Source organism: Scyliorhinus canicula, chromosome 11 (assembly GCF_902713615.1).
Source record: "Scyliorhinus canicula chromosome 11, sScyCan1.1, whole genome shotgun sequence".
In the NCBI taxonomy this organism is placed as follows: Eukaryota; Metazoa; Chordata; class Chondrichthyes; order Carcharhiniformes; family Scyliorhinidae; genus Scyliorhinus; species Scyliorhinus canicula.
Window position 1 is genome coordinate 16,046,608 of NC_052156.1, and position 17,307 is coordinate 16,063,914.

The 17,307-nt window shown below is 46.2% G+C and overlaps 1 protein-coding gene across 1 annotated transcript in view; it reads right to left on the bottom strand.

Moving 5' to 3' along the window:
• mst1rb (macrophage stimulating 1 receptor b) overlaps window positions 1-17,307 on the bottom strand; it is a 156,021-nt gene that overhangs the window by 95,007 nt on the left and 43,707 nt on the right. The window contains exon 3 of the mRNA XM_038812334.1: window positions 3,556-3,723. Within this exon, the coding sequence (XP_038668262.1) occupies window positions 3,556-3,723 (168 nt within the window). The remainder of the gene's footprint in view (window positions 1-3,555; window positions 3,724-17,307) is intronic.

Sequence of the window (17,307 nt, forward strand, 5' to 3'; positions counted from 1 at the left end):
GCATGGAATAACTAAATCCCAAAGATTGTTATGGTTCTGCTTGAAATACGAAATCGACAAACTCCCACACGGAGTGTAAACACTGAAAAACACTTCACACTTCTCGTTCAGCCAATGCTCACAAAACCACCAGCACTTTGCAATGTCAAAACTTTCCATGATCTAATCAGTAACAATACGGGTGCTGCTATGGTGCCGGAGCAGCAACCTACAGGTCAGGTGCTTAGACCCCATGACAGCAATTTATACAACTAAATTCGAATAAACCTGCTCAGCTCGCACTGAACAAGAGTGACCCATGGAACTACCAGATTGTTGCAAGGATTCTGCTGGGTTAACAAATAAATATTTCTATCACTTACATAAGCACCTTTCACGACTTCCGAAAGTTTCAAAGCACTTTTACATCCAATTAAATACTTATGAAGTGCATTCACTGTTGTCAACAGCCAATCTTGCCCCCAGCTAGCTTCCACAAACAGCATGTGAATAACTGGATCATCCATAGTTTATATTTTAATCCAGTGAGGGAAAGATATTACAATGATGGCGGGGAGGGATGCTTTATCTTTTCTCGAAATAGTGGCAAAGCTTCTATGTCCAGCTGAGAGTGCCTTGATGTAGCGCCGTGTCAACGAGTCGGCACCTCTGACAGTGCAGCATGTCCTCAGTGTTGCACTGAAGCGTCAGCGCAGATTTTGTAATCAAGGGCAGGACTTTCGCCCGCCCAGATGAGGGCAGGTGCGGACGCAGGCGAGCGCGAGAATCTGTCAACTGACTATGTCCCGCCACAAGACATTCTCCCCCCCCCCCCCCCCCCCTCCCGAGATGGGCACGCAAGCTACGTGTCGCAAATGAAGGGGATTAACTTGCCACCTAGGGCTTACAGTACAGGTACTTACAGAGACTGCGCCTAGCGTAATGTGTACAGTTTTGATCTCCTTACTTAAGATTGTATTCAAAGCAGTTCACGTGACTGGTTCCTGAAAGAAAGGGTTAGCTTTGTGTAGGTTGGGCCTATACCCAATGGAATTTAGAAGAATAAGGGGTGATCTTACTGAAACGTACAATATCCTGAAATGTTCAACAGGGTGGCAGCTGGGAGGACGTTTCCTCTTGCGAAGGAATCTAGAACTCAGTGACACAATTAAAAAATTTGGATTGGATTTGTTTATTGTCACGCGTACCTAGGTACAGTGAAAAGTATTTTTCTGCAAGCAACTCAACAGATCATTAAGTACATGGGAAGAAAAGGGAATAAAAGAGAACACATAATAGGGCAACACAAGGTACACACTGTAACTACGTAAGCATTGGCATCGGATGAAGCATACAGGGTGTAGTGTTAATGAGGTCAGTCCATAAGAGGGTCATTTAGGAATCTGGTGACAGTGGGGAAGAAGCTGTTTTTGAGTCTGTTTGTGTGTATTCTCAGACTTCTGTATCTCCTGCCCGATGGAAGAAGTTGGAAGAGTGAGTATGACGGGCGGGAGGGGTCTTTGATTATGCTGCCCGCTTTCCCCAGGCAGCGGGAGGTGTAGTTGGAGTCAATGTGTGGGAGGCAGCTTCGTGTGAATCTCCCATTTAAGCCTGAAATGAGGAAAAATTAGTCTGGAATCCTCCTCCCCAGCGATCAATGGAGGCTGGGTCACTAAATATATTTAAGGTTGAGTCGAGAGATTTTTAATTGACAAGGGAGTAAAGGGTTATGGGGGGAGGGTGAGGAGTGGAATTGAGGCCACAGGCAGATCTTACCAAATGGCAGCATCGGCTCGATGAGCCAAATAGCCTATTGCTGCTCCTAGTTCTTGTATTCTTGCATAAAAGGCCAACTGAAAATTCACAGTCAACTTGTGCACCCCACTCCCTGCAAGGTAGCATAAGGGTTAGCACAGTTGCCTCACAGCTCCAGGGTTCCAGGTTCAATTCCCAGCTTGGGTCACTGTCTGTGCAGAGTCTGCACGTTCTCCCATTGTTTGCGTGGGTTTCCTCCGGGTGCTCCGGTTTACTCCCACAACAGGTTAGGTGGATTGGCCACGCTAACTTGCTCTGAGCTAAGGTGGGGTTACTGGTGTACAGGGATAGGGAGGTGCAGTCTTTCAAAGAGCTGGTGCAGACTCGATGGGCCAAATGGCCTCCTTCTGCACTGTAAATTCTATGAGTAAGCCAGCCACCTGAGGCAGCCTCCTGATGCAAGCCCGTGGAGGGCCGGGGTCAGTCATCCAGGCTGACTTTGAGGCCTACACGGCCTGCCTGGCCAAAGCTGTGGCCATGGCCTACCTTCGACTGTTGGTTACATTTTAGTTTTAAACGTTGTAGCCGACAGTGTTGGAACAATTTAATTTCGCAACAAAGGAAGTCATGTCTGCAAGAGAACTCTGCCATCGAAAATAAAAGAGAGGTGGGGTGAGAGGAGACTGCATCCTTTCAGATTAAGAGTGCAGCTATTGTCCTAATCCAGCACCAATAATCAGAGGTATTGTAACCCACCCCATCCAACTTGTGAACCTGTATGTAACTGGTGAGGAGGAAATGGTGTACATAAATAATAATATTAGTGTCACAAGCAGGCTTACATTAACACTGCAATGAAGTTACGTGAAAAGTCCCTCGTCGCCACACACTGGCGCCTGTTCGGGTACACAGTGGGAGAATTCAGAATGTCCAATTCACCTGACAAGCATGTCTTTCGGGATTTGTGGGAGTAAACCGGAGCACCCGGAGGAAACCCACACAGGCACGGGGAGAACGTGCAGACTCCGCAGACAGTGACCCAAGCCGGGAATCGAACCTGGGACCCTGGCGCTGCGAAGCAACAGTGCTAACCACTGTGCGACCGTGCCGCCCTGACTGAGTGCCCTGAGCAAGTGTCTAGAAGGGGGTGTGTTCGGTCTGGAATGTGGTGTAATTGTGCTCTTGCAAAAAGGAAGGGAATGTTTGGGAACTACACTGCGGTCAAAATATTGCTGAAATTATCATAGAATTTGTAACTGGAGCCCCACATGGGCTTGTTTGCTTGGAGACTGAGAAGTTGGTGGAGACAAGTCAATGTCTCGTTATCACCATCCAAGGTCTGAAGATATGCCAGGTGGGCAAAACCTGATCAAGCTGCCAATAACCAAGGGGATGACCAGGCTGTCGACCATCTTTGACGGACGTAGGGCACCTGTGACGTCCGTCAACGGATAGTTGGCCAATCACAGCCTTGAGGAGGTGGGTTCAGGTTATCCAGGCAGGCAGCATGCACAGAGCAGGATAAAATAAATTGTGCTCAGGACAAAGCAGTCTGACCAACCACTTGGAGACCGGAAGGAAAGAACTCGCTCCATTCCGACTCTCAGCAAACACAAGCGGCCTTGCCCATCTGGACGCGCAAGTTAATTCTTACTGAGTGCAAATTTTGGAATTCTGAATAAACATGCTGTGTGCAAACAATAATTTGGCAGACTTGAGTTGTTGAGACTCAGAAAAAACTTCCAAACCAGAAGTAGGGAGTTAGCCCACAGTACAGGACCAAGATGGAGACCCAGCCCTTGCTGTCAAAACATTGTTTACCTGTAAAATTCTTCCATCTGCTGTTCCAAGGTGGCCCACGGTGAAATTTCCTATTACAGATACAATGATGGACGTTAGCTTAGTATTCTCCAGCTCTCCATCAAATCTATCGATGCGGTTGAGGACTTGCGACATCTTGGTTGGTTTTTCCCAACACTCTCTCATTTTCTGAAAAAGGAGAGAGAAAGCAAAGGTAGATCATTGTAATTGCAGAAATAATCGTGTATCAAGCTGCTGCAGGAGGGATAATAATGTTCATCTGGCAGAATGTGAGCAAAATTGCACCAGAGGTTGGGAAGAGCAACATATCCCGAGTGGCAATGCTTCATGCCAGAGGTTAGCCTGTGAGGTTTGTTTGTGAATGTGTGAAGCAGTAGTAATAGCAGCGTAAGCATTTAGAAACTATGAGGGATTAAGACTTCACCCTGTATCATTTTCTTAGAAAGTATACAGGGATATGCTCATTGTCCTCTCTAAAAATGTCAAACCGGACAAGGACCTAAAATGGCTCAATCTATGTCTGTATGTGACCCTGAACAAGGGGAGTCACCTGGCAGTATCAGGAAGACTCATGCCTCGTTATCCCTGAAGAGCCACCAATGACCCCCGGAAGGCTGCACAGACCAAACGCAAAGATTGTTATACAAACGCCACCTGCATTTTATAACCGAGACTGGCAGCACGGTAGCAATGTGGATAGCACAATCGCTTCACAGCTCCAGGGTCCCAGGTTCGATTCCGGCTTGGGTCACTGTCTGTGCGGAGTCTGCACATCCTCCCCGTGTGTGTGTGGGTTTCCTCCGGGTGCTCCGGTTTCCTCCCACAGTCCAAAGATGTGCGCGTTAGGTGGATTGGCCATGATAAAATTGCCCTTAGTGTCCAAAATTGCCCTTAGTGTTGGGTGGGGTTACTGAGTTATGGGGATAGGGTGGAGGTGTTGACCTTGGTAGGGTGCTCTTTCCAAGAGCCGGTGCAGACTCGATGGGCCGAATGGCCTCCTTCTGCACTGTAAATTCTATGATAACAGGAGTCTACTAAGGCAAAGGGCCCCGCAACCTTCTCAGTGATTGAGACATTTAGCAATCTTGGGGATCCAGACGAGGGCCAGGGTGGACCCCTGACCCCGTCTTCACTCTTCTGCTAGAAACAGTGTGCCGTCACCCACAAAACTGATTAATCTCTGCATAGCTATTCCATTGTGTGAAGTCAACCCCACCAAAAAGTGAAGTATCCGCCTTGGTTTTCAGCTCACTGACATCAGTGAAGGACTACCTCATTGGCGTTAATTGCAGATTCTGGAACCTATGCGAAACAACGTTTCTTTACTCTATGCAAATATTTCTCTTCCCTAACCCTCTTTTACTCTGTGAGTGCAAAGGAGGCGATGTCGCAACACTCCTCCCATGGTTTGAACGTGTGTAAATAAAGTAACCCTTCGAGTTCATCCAATCTCAAGTTTGCTGTGGAGTTATTTTGATTTGTAAATTTAGAGTACCCAATTCATTTTTTCCAATTAAGGGGCAATTTAAGAACAAAGAACAAAGAACAAAGAAAAGTACAGCACAGGAACAGGCCCTTCGGCCCTCCAAGCCTGTGCCGACCATGCTGCCCGTCTAAACTAAAATCTTCTACACTTCCTGGGTCCGTATCCCTCTATTCCCATCCTATTCATGTATTTGTCAAGATGCCCCTTAAATGTCACTATCGTGCCTGCTTCCACCGCCTCCTCCGGCAGCGAGTTCCAGGCACCCACTATCCTCTGTGTAAAAAACTTATCTCGTACATCTCCTCTAAACCTTGCCCCTCGCACCTTAAACCTATGCCCCCTAGTAATTAACATGGCCAATTCACCTGCCCTACACATCTTTTGGATTGTGGGGACGAAACCCATGCAAACACGGGGAGAACGTGCAAACTCCAGATGGACAGTGACCCAGAGCCGGGATCGAACCTGAGACCTCAGCGCCATGAGGCAGCAGTGCTAACCACGGCACCACCGTGCTGCCCTCTGCTGTGCAGTTCTTAATCGAAAGTTGGATCACACCAAAATCAAGTTGTTGGAAAACACTTAAAAATGTCAAACACATCGTGGCAAGAGGAGAAATTAGTGCTGTCTAAATTAACTCCCCGCCTGTCTGTAACAGAAGACATTTGTAAGAATGACAGCAACATCTATGTCACCATTCCTCAGAAAATAGTGCTCGCCCCTCGTGCATTGCGCTGTGTGTATTTTTCTTAAAGTGTGCATCTTGTCTGATATTCTTTTAAGTGGACTTGGTTGGTTTAATGAATTGGATAAACAATCCTGGTACAAACACAGGCATTTTCATCTTCTGGCTTAGTATAGGAAATAAAATGGGTTTTGAATGAACAAAAAAGAACACCAATTGTTGAACACACAGTTAGCAAATACACGGTTATTCAGCACGCATTCAAGTCAGCAAAGGCCACAAAGAGTCTGATAAGAGGTACAAAGAGGGAGGTGGCAGAGGGGAAGTCGGAACCCCCCATTACAGAACAGGCTTGACAGGCAAAAAGCAGCACAGTCAAGGCGCTTTGAAGTAGGTAAGGAAGAACCAAGAACATGGCATTGGTGGAGGGGAAGAGCCGGGACAGAGGAGGACAGCAAATCATAGCATCACAATTTGCATTCACCAAGTTTGAAGGAGGGTAAAGCACGGTTCCATTTCAACAGGATTTGGGCAGTTTTTTAGCACATTAAAATGTATTTCTTAAAACCCCTCATATTTATTACGATGTTGCAAACTGTGCTTTAACGTTTTAACTTGCGGGGAGAGCAAGAGGCAAAATAAATATTTCTCAAAGATATATTGTGTAATTTAATTGGTTGACCCTCTCCATTCTTTTACTACAAGGTTCGCAGAATGCGTAACTCGTAAGAGTTAGACAGCGGACAAGGAAGCCACTCAGCCCATCGTCTCCATGCTATTCCTCTGCCCCGGATCTTCCTCAGCTTCAGGACCCAATGTTTTCTATCATTCTTCGGGTATTTTCTCATTCAAACTTCACTGGTACCCGGACTGTATGCTCAGCTGTGATTTGTCTACGTTTGTCTACATCAGCTGAAAGAAAGTTGGATGTTGTGTGTGTGGTGAGATAACCACTGTAGTTATGTGTACTGCAGTAGGGGGATGTATGCCTGTACCTGTAATACAGGTTCCTCCGGTAAGCCCCTGCCAGCTAGCTCCGCCCACAGGGAGCTTATGTATAAATGTATGAGAGCTGCTCAGACCCTTAGTCTATTGTTGCAGATGGAGGGACAACATCGTACAACAATAAAGCCTCTATTGTACTAGTCTCTCGGCTTTGAGTATAATTGTTAGCGCTACAGTGTGATCAGCTAAGGGTAGTGGTGTGGGCAGCACAGTGGCACAGTGGTTGGCACTGCTGCCTCACAGCGCTGGGGATTCGGGTTCAATTCCAGCCTCGCCCGCTGGAGTCTGCATGTTCTCCGCGTGTCTGCGTGGGTTTCCTCCGGGTGCTCCGGTTTCCTCCTACCGTCCAAAGATGTGCAGGTCAGGTGGATTGGCCGTGCTAAATTGCCCCTCAGAGGCTGGAGGGTTGGTGCAGGCTCGACGATCTCAATGGCCTCATTCTGCACGGGAGGGATTTTTTTTTTTTTTTAATGCTTTGATTGGAGTTTCATTTATGCAGCTTAGTTTTTGCTTCATATCATCCCATCTTACAATTGAGTCCCTCCTAAACAAGGTTATAAATAATTTACATCTCTTGCTATACATGTGGCCAGAATTTGCATTAGTGTACCGTAGGGATTCTAATGTCACTGCGAATCACCCATGCTTAATTCAAAAGCAGGATGGACAAATTATTTCTATAATTTTAATGATGTAAAATAGACAGTAAGATGGGGGGAGGGAGGCACGGTGGCGCAGTGGTTAGCACTGCTGTCTCACAGCGCCGAGGACCCGGGTTCGATCCCGGCCCCGGGTCACAGTCCGTGCGGAGTTTGCCCATTCTCCTTATGTCTTCATGGTTCTCACCCCCACAACCCAAAGATGTGCAGTGTAGCTGGATTGGCCACGCTAAATTGCCCCTTAATTGGAAATAAAATTAATTGACTACTTTCAATTTTTTTTAAAAACATATTTAAAAAAGAGAGAAAGATCCTTATAGGAGCGCCACAAGGTCTTTAATTCAGCCTCAGTTACTTACCCCCATCCCTGCTACTTCAACGGAAGCAATGTTTACTTCCATCACTAGCCTGCCAGGGTCAACACCATTTTGGTGCATGGTGTTTACGTGGATCTGCAAATATATTCCAGAATAGCACTACAAGCACAGGCCGTCCACGTCCAAATATACAACAGCAACCTCTCTATTTATGTTGAGCCTTTAACATCCTAAAACATCCCAAGGTGCTTCCCAGGAGCGTTCTGAAGCACAATTTGACACCCGAGCCACATAAAGGTTGATGGCTGAGATCTTAGTCGAACAGATGGATTTCGAGGAGCGTCTTTAAGGAAGAAAGCGAGGTTGAGGCAGTGGGATTTAGGGTTCCAGAGCTTGGGATCTGGGGCAGCTGAAGGCGCAAACACCAATGTTGGAGCAATTAAAATCGGGGATGCTCAAGAGACCCAGAATCAGACGAGTGCAGGTATCGTGGAGCGGGTGTGGGGCTGGAGGAGATCACGGAGACGGGGAGGGACAGGATCAGGCAGGGATCTGAAAAAAAGAATGATAATTCTTGTCACTTTGCCAGGGGGCAATGTAGGTCAGTAAGCAGAGGGGCAGTAGGTGACCAGGGCCAGATGCAAGTGAGGACACAGTAATTTTAGAAAAGCCTCAAGTTTCTGGAGGGGAGAATCGGAGAAGCCAACTGGGGGTGTGTTGAAATACTGAAGTCGTGACAAAGTCATGAATGAGGACTTCAGATGTTCTGAGGCATGAGCGACATTGGGCAATATTACAGAAGTGGATGTAGGTAGTCTTAGCAATGGCATGGATACGGTCAACAGCTCATCTCAGAGTCAAATATGCGACTAGTCTGGTTTAGCCCAGACAATTGTCAGAGGGCCAGTATCGGTAATTCGGAAATGGAATTTGAAACGGGGACAACTTTTTTGCAGCATCGACTTTGCAGACCAAAATTTCCTAGGTTCGCTCCCCAGTCTCTGATGAACTAGCCAATCTCAATCTGCAATTGGCCTCTGCAGCCTAGGTTAGAGAGGGAGTTTCAGATGACAAAGAGTCATCGGACTCGCAACGTCAGCTCTTTTCTTTCCCTACAAACGCTGCCAGGCCTGCTGAGATTTTCCAGCATTTTCTTTTTGGTTAGAGAGGGAGCCTTCAGACAGGGGGTATGGACGAGAATTTGTTTTTCTAAAAATAATACAAAGATTGCAGCAAGTATTGAAATTTCTTCAAAAGGTAGTTTTGAGAAACATCACAGATACTGTAACTAAGTACAGGAAGAAGTCTTACAACACCAGGTTAAAGTCCAACAGGTTTGTTTCAAACACGGGCTTTCGGAGCGCAGCTCCTTCCTCAGGTGAATGGCGAGGTATGTTCCAGAAACATTTATATAGACCAAGTCAGAGATGCTGGACAATGCTTGGAATGCGAGCATTTGCAGGCAATCAAATCATTACAGATCCAGGGAGAGGGATCCCTGACTTTGTCTATATAAATGTTTCTGGAACATACCTCGCCATTCACCTGAGGAAGGAGCTGCGCTCCGAAAGCTCGTGTTTGAAACAAACCTGTTGGACTTTAACCTGGTGTTGTAAGACTTCTTACTGTGCTCACCCCAGTCCAACGCCGGCATCTCCACATCGTAACTAAGTACAGCTGTAAAAAGGCCCATTTTGCTGAAGCACTCGTCAGAACAATTTACAAGAATACCAAGTTGTAAATGGAACAACAATCTATACCGCATGAGAAGAGAGCGCTGATTGGTTGGCAAGTGGACAATGAACTTGATAAGTTTACCATTAACCAAAATAGATGACAGCCCTTTCCTGGCTCATTCTCCACAGCAATGCCTTGGCAAACCAGAGTCAGCCTGCCTGGTTTGGATTTAAACAAAGCTTGGCAGTTAACTTGTCAGTTATCAGTTAACTGGTGCATTCTAACCAGAAGGTTAAGAGGTGACTTAATTGAGCCATACAAGATGATCAGAGGATTAGATAGGGTGGACAGTGAGAGCCTTTTTCCTCGGATGGTGATGTCTAGCACGAGGGGACATAGCTTTAAATTGAGGGGAGACAGATACAGGACAGATGTCAGAGGTAGGTTCTTTACTCAGAGAGTAGTAAGGGCATGGAATGCCCTGCCTGCAACAGTAGTGGACTCGCCAACACTAAGGGCATTCAAATGGTCATTGGATAGACATATGGATGATAAGGGAATAGTGTAGATGGGTTTTAGAGGGGTTTCACAGGGCGGCGCAATATCGAGGGCCGAAGGACCTGTACTGTGCTGTAATGTTCCATGTTCTATGTTCTCCACACCAACGTCTCTACCAATCGGGGTTCACTTGTCAACCAATCAGCATTCTCTTCTCATGTGGTACAAATTGTTGATTCCTTTACATTTGGGATTCTTGCAAGTTGCCCTGATGAGTGGATGAGGAAAAGCTTCGACAATGAGCCTCTTTTTTTAGCAATCACTCAACAGGACATCACAGATACATGGCACTATTTCAAAGAGAACAGGGTGCCCTGGCAACTATATATTCCTCAATTAGCATCACCAAAACAGATTGTTTGGTTATTATCACATCATTGTTTGTGGGATCTCACTCTGTTGCCACATTTCCTACGATAGGGATTACACTTCAAAAGTACGTCATTGGCTGTAAATTGGCACATCCTGAGGTTAAGGGGTCATATATGCAGCATAGATGGAGGCTATTCAGCCCATTCAGCCTATACTGGCTCCCCACATTGCAATCCAGTCAATTCCACACCCCGCTTGATGCAAAAAAGCTGATTTAAATACAGGACATTCTTTTCCGAAATGGCTAATGTCACCACCGTTACATCACAGATTGTATCCGTACGGTGTTATTTTAATACATTCGGTTTTTGAACTTCGCTCTCTGTAAGTTACTGAGTTCATGCTGCAGTTGAAACATTCATCTTTCGGTAGAACAAACTTTGTAAACAGCAAAATCAGCAAGATGAAAAATCAAGCTTTCGGAGCACATTGCCCCTGGGTTTGAACAGCTGCCTTAAAGTACAAAAATTCCCTTTTAAGCATACTCTCTTGGTTGCAAAACTTGAGTTACTGTACGGGTGCCTCATGCTGACTCATGCTCCATTGCCTTTAGTGAACTATCTGTTGGAGTGTTGAAATATCAGTTCTGTGAGCTCACGCTCCACTAACCACGAACTATTACTGAACCCAGCATTCTTTAAGATGCCTAGAATTGGACATCACACGACACGGTCAATGAACAACATATTGACATTATCCCCTATCCTCTTGACCATAAAGAATGGATTCCTGCATTATTCCTCCCATCCTATTCAGCATGACCCACAAGAGGCAACATTTCCTCAAAACCCTGAACTAGTCGGCAACACAAACATCGGACAACCCTCGACATAGGTCTCACTAAATCGTAGAATAGAAAATGGTTCTCATCCTGCACTTGCCTTTCAGCCTCCCATGATACCAATTTCTTCAATATCTTTTAAAAACCTAAACCCAGATGAATATGCCATGCATATATGGAATTAATAAAACAAAACTGTTCTAGTTTACAGAGCCAGTAATGAAATTTGTTTAGTAAAGTCACTAAGCCCCATTATGTGTGCACTTATCAATAAATGCAGAAATTTACAAGGGACATTGTTTGCATTGGCGATTCGGTGGTAGAATTCTCGCCTGCCAAGCAGGAGGCCCGGGTTCGATCGCCGGCCAATGCAAGACAACTCTTTACGGGCGGCACGGTAGCACACTGGTTAGCACTGTTGCTTCACAGCGCCAGGGACCCGGGTTCGATTCTAATCTTGGGTCACTGTCTGTGTGGAGGCCGTACGTTCTCCCCGTGTCTGCGTGGGTTTCCTGCAGGGGCTCCGGTTTCCTCCCATAAGTCCCGAAAGACGTGCGAACTGGACATTCTGAATTCTCCCTCTGTGTACCCGAACAGGCGCCAGAGTGTGACGACTAGGGGATGTTTACAGTAACTTCATTGCAATGTCAATGTCAGCCTACTTGTGATACTAATAAAGATTGTGATTATTCAGTCAGCGGGCAAAATGTGGCGATGTGAGGAGAGATTTGGTACCCATGTACGCAGTTCACTACATTCCGTACCTGTGACCTTAATCACTAAAGCTCATGGGACGTTGGCCTTTATCTATAGAGGACACAAAGTGGAAAAAAATGTCAGTTCTACTGTACAGAACCTCTAACTGGAATACTGCATCAACTTTAGGTCTCACGGGCAGCATGGTGGCACAGTGGTTAGCATTGCTGCCTCACGGCACCGAGGTCCCAGGTTCGATCCCGCCTCTGGGTCACTGTCCGTGTGGTGTTTGCACATTCTCCCCGTGCTGTGTAGGTGGATTGGCCACACTAAATTGTCCCTTAATTGGAAAAAATGAATTGCGTACTCTAAATTCATTTTTTTTTTAAACTTTGGGTCGCACACTCAAGCAACGATAATGCTCATAGTGTACAATAGTGTACGATGAATTGGATCTAGATATTGGATTTAGTTCCAACTTTACGATGCAGTGACCCCTCAGTTCAATTAGACGATTAATGGTTCTGCAACACACTAAAATCCGCCGCTTTGTAATAATTCGGCTGGTTCCTAATTTCCTGTGGCCCACGACTTTTAATTTATCCTTTCGGGAATGCACCTGCTGTCTGGAAGCACTGAAAGAGCTAGAAGAAGCTTTCTACAACACCAGCTTCTTAACTCAGTCAAAAACAAAAACGCCACAATGTATTTTCACAGAAGGCTAAGTTTGACATCGAGTCACAAGGCGAGACGTTGGGACAGGTAGCCAAATGCTTTGCCAACACGGCAGGTTTTAAAAAGGATTGAGAGGAGAGGTTTAGAGAGGGAGTTCCAGGCAGCTGCTATCCAGCAGTGGAGTGGTTATATTCGGGGTTGCTCGAGGGTGGAATTGGAGGAGGGCAGATTTTGCAGAAGTTTGTCGGGCTGGAGGAGATGGTAGGGAGCGGCGAGGCCATGGAGAAATCAGAACACAATACGGGAAGTTTAATATTTATAACAGGAAATTACATTGCAGGCAGGAAAAGAAGCTAAGAGCATTTAGAGAAATGCCAGATCAATGCCAGAAGCCTTGGATTTACATCTTCATCATGGAGTTGTTGCAGAAATAGAAGTTCAATAAAAAAATCATAATATACAACTATCCTGACCTTACATCACACTGCATACATTGAGTTCCATCAGAAATGGATGAACACTGCACCTACTCCAGTACAATCCACCCCGGCTGACAATGTCCCAGAATGAATATCCACCATGTCATGTGAGAGTACCTTTAAGGAATGGAGTTCCTCAAATAGCTGCAGAGACGCCAGAGTGTGGGTGGAGCTGGGCTGTCTGACTGCTTTACTTTCGCTTTGGGCTGGGAGCTACAGAGTGTGTTTGGTTTCGTTTTGCAGATTGGGAGCTGCATCCAAAGAAACAAGAAGTAATTCTGATCTCTCTCTGTATGAAAAGAATGGCTTCAGATCACTTGCTAATTTAGCAGTGATACTGAGCTCAGTAGAGAATTTAAGCCTGCTGTCTTTCTGTAAAAAGAGTGTTTTGTCATATGAATGTTGCAAGGAAAGATTAAGGGTTACTTATAGAGTACTGTATTCTTTGGGGGAGTATTTTCATTGATAGTTGCTACGAATTTACTGTGTGTGTTTAAAAATGTTAATTGAATTCATAGAATAAACATTGTTTTTGTTTAAACATACTTTAGCTCTCTGTTGCACCACACCTGTAAAGTGGGTCCTTGTGCTCCCCATAACCAAAATCTATTCAAAGTTATGGGTCAGGTGAACTCCATGATACACTTTGGGGTTCTCTAATCCCTGGCCCGTAATAACCGTGACACCTGTTGAAACCACCCTGCACCTAATGACTGGTTTAATCCATTATTATTAGAGTCACATTAACACTGCAATGAAGTCACGGTGAAAATCCCCCAGTCGCCACATTCCGGCGCCTATTCGGGTACACAGAGGGAGAATTCAGAATGTCTAAATTACCTAACAAGCACGTCTTTTGAGACTTGTGGGAGGAAACCGGAGCACCCGGGAGAAAACCAAGCAGACACGAGGTGAACGTGCAGACTCTGCACATGACTCAAGCGGGAATCAAACCTGGGACCCAACCGCTGTGAAGCAACAGTGCTAACCATTGTGCTACCGTGTCGCCACGGTCCTGCCGTGCAAACGTTAAGAAGGCCAGGTGTGATCCACACCTGGCCAAGTGTGACAAAGTGGACAAGCTTCAATATTCCTGAAGAATCAGGCTATTACTGAATGAAGGTGGACACATGGCGTGTTGCACAATTCACGCCAATCAGCACATTATCTCTATTCACTGAGCTCCATTATGTGTGGGTCACTTAACCTGACAAGCAGATAGGAAGCAAGTTTAATTGTCCTCTTTAAAGACGTGGGGTCGGAATCTCCATTTCTGCTACTAAGAGAATCCATGGACTTCTACAACAGGAAAATCGGCGCCGCACCTGCATCGTATCCGCTAGCGGTGAGGGGCTAGCACGGTGCCGCATGGAACATTATCGAATCACATGAAAAATGGTGCGCAGCTCGCCTGGTCCGTAATGGACACTCGCAGGGCTGACAAGCTGCAGTCGCGCATAAGCAATACACCCCCCACTCACACACTGATCGAGGCCGGAAAGATGGCACAGGTTGTGCTGGAGTGCCCATACAGCTGATTGGTCAGCTGGGGCCAGAGGGCATCGTGGGGGGGGCCCAGGGGGTCACCTTCACGACCCAGGGCACCAGGTTTAAAGTGGGCTGTCAACGGCATGCGCAGCTGCATGGCTGCCTTACCGGATGCTGTAATGGTGTTGCGTACCCGTCCGCACGAGCCCACAGCCCACCTCCTGGCCACCCCCCACTACTCCCCCCGGCCTGGCAGAAGCCCCCGGCAAGCGGCACGACTGTTGGCAAAGTATGGTGGTGCTGGGCACCGTCCGTACACCCTCTCTTTCTCCCTCTCTCAGCAGCCACCACACCAGGTTCAGGATGAGAGCACATGTGGACCGCGCTGTCGGGAACTCAGCCCATTGGAGGCAGAGAATCGGAGGCCCACTAATGATATGCAAACGGTGATTAAAGTATGCCTGACACGCATCGCATTCACGCCGTTTGAGGGGACGGAGCATAGCGATTCGGCATCAAACCGGTGCCTGCCACGATCTCAGCGTCGGAAACTATTCTCGGCCCAATCGCACGCCCTGATTTCAGCATCAGCTAATGGAGAATCCCGCCCATGGAATCCAAAACATAACTCTCGAATTTCCAAAAATCAGGCATATTTCAGGAACAAATACTCACCCAGAGGAGCTTACATCATAAAACAAAATTGGCAACAGGAAATTTACCTGTAGGCTTAGCATCTTACAGGACGAGGGAGCAGGAGTTTAAGTATCACCAAAATGAAAATACAAATTCCAGACCAGCCCTCCTTTGCTTGGATCGAGCACCAGAGGACAGGGATTTAAGGTCAAAGAAGCAATAGCGACATGAGGAAAATCTTTTCATCCCATTGAGTGTTAGAATTTGGAATGTATACTCTGAGAGTGTGGTGTCGACTGTATAAAGTCTTGCTAAAACTACACCTGGAATATTGTGAACAGTTCTGGTCCCCTTATCTATGAAAGATAAGCTGGCATTGGAGGCAGTCCAGACAAGCTTCATTTGGTTAATCCCAGGCATGGAACGTTTTCCTTATGAGGAGAGGTTGAGTAGGTTGGGCCTGGACTCATTGGAATTTAGAAGAATGAGAGGTGACCTTATTGAGACATAAAGGATTCTCAGGGGGTTTGACAGGGGAGATGCTGAGCGGTTGTTTTCCCTTGTGGGAGAGTGTAGGACCAGAGGGCATGATCTCAGAGTAAAGGAGTCGTCCATTTAAGACAGAGATGAGGAGGAATTTCTTCTCTCAGAGGGAAGTGAATCTGTGGAATTCTTTAGCAGAGAGCTATAAAGGCTGGTTCCTTAAGTATGTTCAAGGTGGAGATAGACAGAATTTTGATCAGTACGGGAATCAAGGGTTTTGGGGATAAGACGGGAGTTGGAGATTATCATGTCAGATCTCATTTAATGGTGGAACAAATGTGGTGGGCCGAATGGCCTACTTCTGCACCTACATCTTATGGTCTTATGACAGGATCAATTGAGGCTTTGAAAACGGAAATGTATCGTTAACCGAAAAGGAAAAGGGTACAGGGCTACTGGGAAAAGACTGGGGAGCAGCATGTGTTGAACTGTTTCGTCGGAGGACTAGCACAGATATAATGGACCGAATGGCCTCCTTCTATGCTGTAACCATTTTACAATTCCAGAGAAAACCAGCTGACTGATAACAAAGGCAATGTTAATTTTTTTTTAAAATAGCTGGGTGGCACGGTGGCGCAGTGGTTAGCCCTGCTGCCTCACAGCACCGAGGTCATGGGTTCGATCCCGGCCCCGGGTCGCTGTCCATGTGGAGTTTACACATTCTCCCCGTGTCTGCGTGGGTCTCACCCCCACAACGCAAAGATATGCAGGGTAGGTGGATTGGCCTCGCTAAATTGCCCCTTGATTGGAAAATGTAGAAAACATAGCTGTACTGTGAGACTGGTTTTAATTGGCGCTCGGGTGGAGGGTGTGAGGGAAAAGAAATGAGGGAGCAAAGGAGGAGGAAACTTGAAAGCAGGAGAGATCAAAAGGAAAAAAATGGAGAAACAGAAAGAAAATTAAGAGAACAAGAGTGAAAAGAGAGTCACAGATATAATCAGAAACAGTCGGGGAAAAATAAATGTCAGTTGCCTGTTGGCTAAAGGAAGCTTTTCCTCAGCCAAAAATTCAGGCAAAAGAATTTCCAAAGTATTTGTCCAGATCGCGAGGATTCCAAATATTTACTTCTTCCCATTTGGGCACCTAAACGCTCCAGCATTACACTTGAGCAAAAGCAAACAAGCTACATACAGTGCCTTGCCTCTGACATGGTAACCCTATGAGAGATAGCTCTGCATCGCCGGGACATTGCTTGTCACAAATCCAGAAGCAAAAACACAGAGTCTGCCTCTGAGCTGGGCGATTATGATAAACTGGGTTCTCTTCCAAAAGCGTTAGAAGAAATAAGAGAACTACCCTGAGAAAAAAAATGAGGCAGTTTTTTCCTTTAAGTTACAGCCATAATATCCACCCATGTATATAGTGAGATGCAGACAGGCAGTGATTGACACATAGGATGGCCAGTAAACATACAACACAGTACAGCCAATCACCAGACAGGACACTACCACTATAAAGCCAGAGGGACCCAGCTACTGAGACAGTCAGAGTCCACGAGCTAGCAAGTGCAAACACCATGCGGCAGCTAGTAAGTCTGGTCAGGCTACTACAAGGTCACCAGTCAGATCAGTATAGTGTTGTCCCACAGCTGAATAGGTATAGCAGTTCTATAGTTGAATAAAACAGTGTTGGATCTTCTCCAGTGTTAGACGTCTGTTCCTAACTTCCCTGCATCGAGTGCAGTCCACATCAAAC